This window comes from Gavialis gangeticus, unplaced genomic scaffold, assembly GCF_001723915.1.
Source record: "Gavialis gangeticus isolate Ggan-Ray unplaced genomic scaffold, GavGan_comp1, whole genome shotgun sequence".
In the NCBI taxonomy this organism is placed as follows: domain Eukaryota; kingdom Metazoa; phylum Chordata; order Crocodylia; family Gavialidae; genus Gavialis; species Gavialis gangeticus.
In genome coordinates, this window is record NW_017728994.1 from 4,313,771 (window position 1) to 4,320,687 (window position 6,917).

Consider the following 6,917-nt stretch of genomic DNA (forward strand, 5'->3'; position numbering starts at 1 on the left):
TGGCTAGGGTCTGGAACCAACTTCCAAGAGAAGTGGTGCAGGCTCCTACCCTGGGGGGTTTTAAGAGGAAGTTAGATGAACACCTTGCTGGGGTCGTTTGACCCCAGTACTATTTCCTGCCATGGCACGGGGTCAGACTAGATGATCTACTCAGGTCCCTTCCGACCCTAGAAACTATGAAACTAGACAAAATCCCTGCAACTTTTATGCACAAATGCAAAGACAGATTGTAACCACAAATCAAGTGCTTCCCATGCTAAAACATAATACAGAAATAAAAAGTTTATATCAACATAATTTACTGAAGCTGAAAGATCCATTAATAATGATTAGAACCCAATAACCACCAGTAAACACTTATTGAGATAATTTATTTTGATTTAGTGTTTTGTTTGCTTGTGGTTTTGTTTTGTTTTTTTCAATATACTAGGATTTAATGCAGCAAAATAACAAGGCCCATTCCTTGTACTTTAAATAGAAAGTGCAACATCTAAAGCCAAATTCCTAGATACTTACACCTACTAAGGCTCTAATCTTTAAATGTTCATCTTTCACATATTAAAACACTGCAGAGTAATTTTTTAGCTTCTTACCTCCGCTAAGGTGTTAGCAGATTTAGCAGAATAGGTTGTGATGACCAGAACCAAAGAAATTAATAAGCAATAACTATGTACTTCTTAGAGGCATTTGGAACTTTTGTCTAATATAAAGCTTGTATTTTGTAACCCACAAATGTAACTTAACTGTTTATGGAATTGACTAGGCCTCAAAGACAAAGCTATAGCTGTGAAATTAGCTGACCTAATAGTTTTTTCTTGCTCAGGATTTAGCCTTGATGATGATAAAAACTGGATTCAACTGCCTAGCTTGTCCAGTACATTTCAAGAAAGGACATGTCAAAAAAGCATAGTCAGAGAGTTTTGAAGGGGCTGGATTTAGGTGGGATATTGTTAATTTCAAACCTGAAGATGTTGTGTTGCAATTTGCTTATTGGATAAACCCAAGCTTGGGCAGTAACTTATTATAAAGATTTCTAACACCTTTTAACCCCATAGGATAACAGCTATAAAGCACTATTATGAATGGCTATATAACTAAAAAATTAGCATAAATAGGATATAAAAGAACACACATGTCATAGTTACCCTCGGGAAGGACAGAACAGAAGGGTCATTGCTGTCCCATACCCCCATGGATCTCTCTTACTCCCTGCGAGAGCGAGGACCAGATCCGGAGTGAGGGACCTTCCACCGGTTCTCCTTCCAGCAGCCCAGTTCAGAGACGTCTGACTTCACTGATTCAACTTGACATGCATCTTCTAACCAAGGGACTATCGATAAGTTACTAACCAAGTGGGAACTCTTAGTTAATTTCTTTATCTGTTTTATTATCACTGTCAATTTTAATCTGTATTGTTATGTTTGTTTATTAGCTTAAACTTTTTATTAACTATTATATGTGCAAACTATATCTTTTGTTGTCATAAGTAAAATGTATTCTTTTTTATAAGTGAAACTTGTCATTGCTTTCCTTCCCAACATCACCTCCTCAATCCCGAACCAAAAATCCCAGTGGCTAATAAAGTTGCAGTGCTCAGTCGATCTGCAACTAAATTGATATACTCACAGTGCCCAGCTGGCCTGTGACAATAGGTGTTAGCAGAGTTTTTAAGACCAATTAAAACCAATTAGATTCAGCCGTTTCACACACACTGCGTGTGTGTGTGCGCGTGCATGTATGCATAGGGGGTGGAGGGGATATTAGAATGATGAAGGCTCCAAAGCACTTGGATGGAGTAGTGTATTTTAATTAGAGAAGAAAAGCGACAACCTGACAATCAAGCAAACCAAAATATTCAGTACTTGCATTACATATACCACACCAGTGATGATCTGAAGCAGGTGAGAACAGGCTAATGAGCATATTTCCACCATACTGGAAATATTTCCTCGCATTTCTATTTCATTTAGAGGTTTCCTTTATACTGTGTTAAAGCAGACACTGAATTCATTGACATCCATGCACTTTCCTTTTTTTTGTCCTGGACTTCCATATCCCTCTTCTTTTTGGGTCTCTGATTCATTTAATACTTACTTCATTACTAAATATATTTGTAACAATCACTTACCATGGCAATACTGCTGACAGTACTCTTAATTTGGGTTCTTTTTTTTACAAAACACAAGGTAAACTTCCATTTTCCCCTTCTCTGCATTTCTCAAACATCTTTTTGCAGTTTTTGTCTTATCAGCTGGTTTGCTGCATTTATCACTCCGCTTAAAAGAAACTCAGTCAACACCTGTCACCTATGTCAAGTTATACATAGACTTCTATGCTTTAAACCATACTTATAGTTACCTTTTTTCCTAATGCAGATCTCTGGGTTTGCAGATCTACTTGTGTTATATCAACATGCTATACTGCATGCACTCTTACCTGTAATCTAAAGGAATTTGGGCTACAACCTTAAATTGAAAAATCAGTATAAAAAATAGATAGTAAAATAATAGCTCATGTACCAGTATTAATAACATTATTGCCCAACAGCTATGCCCCATTCTTAATTAGTCTCACTTATCTTAAGAAACCATTAAGAAATAAGACAGAAGATACTTTCTACCAGGTATGTAGCAAAACCACTGTGGTTCAGCTGTCATGCTAGTACATCTTATTCCATAGAGTTGTGTAGAACAAACTTTAACAACATACATCTTTTACCATGGATCCATGGATTTCAGCCATAAAGATATTCCCAGTTTATACAGTTTCTTTCCTTGTATTTCTATTTACTAATGGTATGTAGGTACCCTGGAATACATAATTCCATGAAAATGGAAAGCAACTAAGATATACAGTTGACAGCAATAGGCACATTTTCAAAATATCTACTTTTGCTTATATGGGTCCACATCATGTAAAAATATAAGATATCATGCAAGGTAAGGAAGATTCTTTAAGAAGAAAACTGCTAACCTCATTAATGAAAGTCTGGGCTCCCCTTGGGCTTAGAAGCAAAATAGCCCTTCGTAATGTGTCACGGTAGCGATTCAATTCTTCTGTCTTCATAGTGGTAAAAAGACTGGCAAAAACTCTGCTGATGTTTCTGTCCACTTTCTGCAAAGATACATCAAGTCCTAGTCTTGAGGCCTGGTCCAGAAATCCCTGCAGCCCACGAATATCTATAAAAAAGAACAGAAAAAATCATAGTTTCAGTCTAGACTTATTAAAGTTAAGAGTACAACCTTTATCAAACAGGAAGAAAGGGTAATGAATTCAAAATGTCTTATCATTACTGTTTGCCTTACTTAATGCTTAGTGCTTAAGGTCCCATCCCATCATAAACACTCATAAGCACAAAATTAAAAGACTGTCTCAAAAAAACTTACCATCTAAGTATATGAAAACCAAAAGACAACAGATGGATATAGGTGGTCAAATAATCTTCAAAACCTCCTCCTCCTGTCTCCACTTATCTCCTCATACAAGATCTCCCTAATTTATTGCAAGAAAATATTGGTATTGAATAATATGCTCTCTCTTCTCCCAGCTCATTCTCTCTTGCTCTCCTACAACACCATCTTCTTCCATGTTTTTAAGTAAAATGTTGTCCTATATGTATATCAGATAACATACACATGTCAAAAGGAAAACATATACATGACATACAAGCAAGTGTGTAGATGAAATGAGGGGCATGTGTGTACAACACTTTAAAGCAGGTTAAATCCTTTTCCACTGCTTTAATGATGTTGGTGTTTGCATGCGGTGGTGGAGTATTGCGCATTAATTCCAGCCACTGTAGCACATTCAGCAGCATAATGCATCTTAAATTACTTTAGGGCACAACAAACTAAACCACCCCAGAGAAGTTTGAGTTTGCTGCCCTACAGCCTCTGCCGAGCTCCATGAGGCTCAGGGACTGTGCAGTCAGCCTGTCCAGGCAGCCTGGCAGCAGCCCAGGTAGGCAGGCTCCACCGAAGGAAAATAAGAAAAAAAGAAGCGGAGAACCTGATTTCCCCCCACCATGTCTGCCTGCCTGCCTGCATGAGCTGTGCAGGGACCTGGTTTTTCCCTCTGCAGCTGTGGTGCCCCCCAGGACTGCCCGAGCCAGGTGCCCACAGGCGGGTGCTGCTGCTGTTGCAGAGGGAAGTACCAGCTCCCTCCACACCCTACAGCCCAGGGACCACTCTGCCTGCTGGCAGTTCGCCCTCCCCTCCCTGCAGCTGGAGAGGCAGGTAAGACACGAGTGTACACAACATGGGTTTACTTCACCCTAAATTGAAGCAGTATTTTTAAAAACCCACCACTTCAATTTAGGGTCCCCATTTCATCTACACATGCCCTAAAATTTTTAATCAATAAAGGGTCAAATAAATCTTTTGATCTTTCAATTTGAATGCAAAGACATTTTTCATAGTCATAAAGTTTCTTTCGATTTTACAATGAAACATTGAAGAAATACATATTTAAAATTAATTTATACTGAAAACACTTTCTTTACACCGAATTCTCATTCCTGACCATGAGAAAAATCTTGCAGCTAACATCTTTGTTTTGTAATGAAACATTTACCCATGTGAGTGTCAAGATTTTATAACAATCATTTCCTAGGCCCTTTTTTCATCAACAAAACAAGCAATTATTGACCATAATAGTACCACTATTTATTTAGTTTTATAATTATATAGTTAATTTCCAAGTTATTTATTAATGCTCATATTATTTATCTTACTTCACTTTACTGTTTTTGTTTTGTCTTTTTTAATTAGGTATTTTATGCTTACAGTGTTGGAAAAGAACAAGAAAAGTTATCCTTATATATCATTTTGAACTAATGGTTGCATCATGCACAGGGGATTGGACTCACTTAGTGATCTGAGACTCTTTCCAGTCCATGTTTCTTCTTTTTTTTTAAATACTGTACTTAGAACTTTCCCTTTAAGTATGACTGCCATTAAATCTGCATAGATTTAAAAGAAATGGGACCAGTCTGGCAAAATTAAGTGGAGTGATAGATACTTTTAAACGCAACCTGACAACAGCCCCTATTTAAAGCTTTTTTCCCCCAGTAATGTAGTGGTATCCTAGAATTTCTGAACTCCACTTAGCCAAATTCTCCAGTACACAAAGCTATATTATTTTTCAGAGGTTTGTACTGAATAGAGCTCCACAGGACACTATACCAGCTCTACTCTTATAAACTTAGGAGCTCCAAAAGTCTAAATCTAAGCTTCTGCAAAACTCCTGAAATTCCTCTGTGAGCCAAATCTCAAAATCTGAGTTTTGCAGGGCTGTAACAACAGAACTACATTTGACAGTAGCTTGATTATCGATGCCATAGATTTTCCTAATATTACAAGGATTAAATCCTCTCCCCGCTGAAAGCAATTTTGTACTGCTTCAAACCAGGTTAGGAGTTTTACCCTGATGTGCTTTAAGGCACTCACAAGACAAAAGAACAAACAATTCCTCCCTTCCCCCTCAAAAAAAGCAAAACAAAACAAAAAAACCCCCTCATGATTTTATACCAATATGTATTACTTTCACAGGATTTTATTTCTTCAGAACACTATTCAAACCATGATGTCAAAACAGTTTTGTACATCTACATTAACTGGGGATTTTATCACATACACCATCCATTATGGTCAGGCACCAACCAAATTCATGGGTCCCTAGAGGCCAATGACATGGTTGTAACACAGCTGGGGCCCCTGATTCCACAGCTGTATCATGTCTGGGGCTACCATTTTGAAGGCAGAACAAAGTAGGCCCATGCCTCTGCCTGTCTCCCACAAGTCCCACCCCTCCCAGGAATTGATTGAAACCCCTAGATGAAGCTGCCTGACTTGTTAATTCAGTAATTATCACCCTCATCAAGGAAAGAGCATGATAATTACTGAGTAAACAAACAGTTTTTGTTTGTGTGGCAATTAAACAGTTCCCATACCCAACTGAAGTGTAAAGCTAGCTACCTGGCTAAAATAAAGCAATAGAAACAATGAATGTCATCCCACCCCCCCAGGAGAAGGAGACTTTTGGCAGGCTTTTCCTTGCTTCCCCCCTCTCTCCTTCTGGAAACACAGAGATGGGATCTTTTCCCGGCCCTTCCCCACTTTTCCCACTTCAGAAGATGAGCAGTCTGACTATTTTTTTCTCATTTTGCTCCCTTCCCCGGCCCTTCTAGGACACAGCTTTCTACCAGCTGTTTGCTGTCTTCTTGAACACAGCTGGTTCCCTGCACTTTTTCACAGGGGACCAGCTATTTCACAGGAGACTGCCAATTACACAATTTCCATGAAATCTGCAAACTCATGTATTTGGTAGTTTTCTAATTATGGTCAATGATCATAATAAGTACATCCAAAATAAATACAATGAAAATAGCTGTTTGTCACAGGGCACTTAGGTGCCTGCTCCTAAAAGAGCAGAAACTGCCTGGGAAGAGCCCAAAGAGCCAGACAGGAGCCCAGGTGCAGGTTGCCATGGCAACCAGTTATGAGGAAATTAACCTGCACCTGCACCTGGCCGGAAGGGGCAGGGGCCTGGGCCCATATAAACCTCAGGACAGGGAGTAGGAGGCAGTTCTCTGTTGGTGGCCAAGGGAGAAGGAGCCTTCCTGAAGCATGTGAAGGGAAAAGGCCTGACTAAGTTCTGCTCTGGGTAACGTAGAGGGGCTGAGCATACTTATGTAGCTTGTGTTATGTTACAACCCAGGGGCTTATGTTTTGTTTGCCACTTTATAAGATTGCTGGTTTGGGTGAGGCTATCTGGGAAAGGAGGAGGCCTCATTGGGGGTCCATGGCAGGGTGGGGACCCTGGAACCAGAGAAGGATGCAGCGACTGGGGCTGTGGAGAGCCCAGCGCCAAGGGGTGCAGCGACAGGGGCAAAATTATAATGAGACCTAGACACGACA

At 39.5% G+C, this 6,917-nt stretch overlaps 1 protein-coding gene across 2 annotated transcripts in view; it reads right to left on the bottom strand.

Moving 5' to 3' along the window:
* Nucleotides 1-6,917, bottom strand: part of GRID1 (glutamate ionotropic receptor delta type subunit 1) — a 1,431,845-nt gene that overhangs the window by 639,031 nt on the left and 785,897 nt on the right. For both annotated transcript variants that reach the window (XM_019502226.1, XM_019502225.1), the window contains exon 4: nt 2,974-3,179. In XM_019502226.1, coding sequence (XP_019357771.1) covers nt 2,974-3,179 — 206 coding nt within the window. The remainder of the gene's footprint in view (nt 1-2,973; nt 3,180-6,917) is intronic.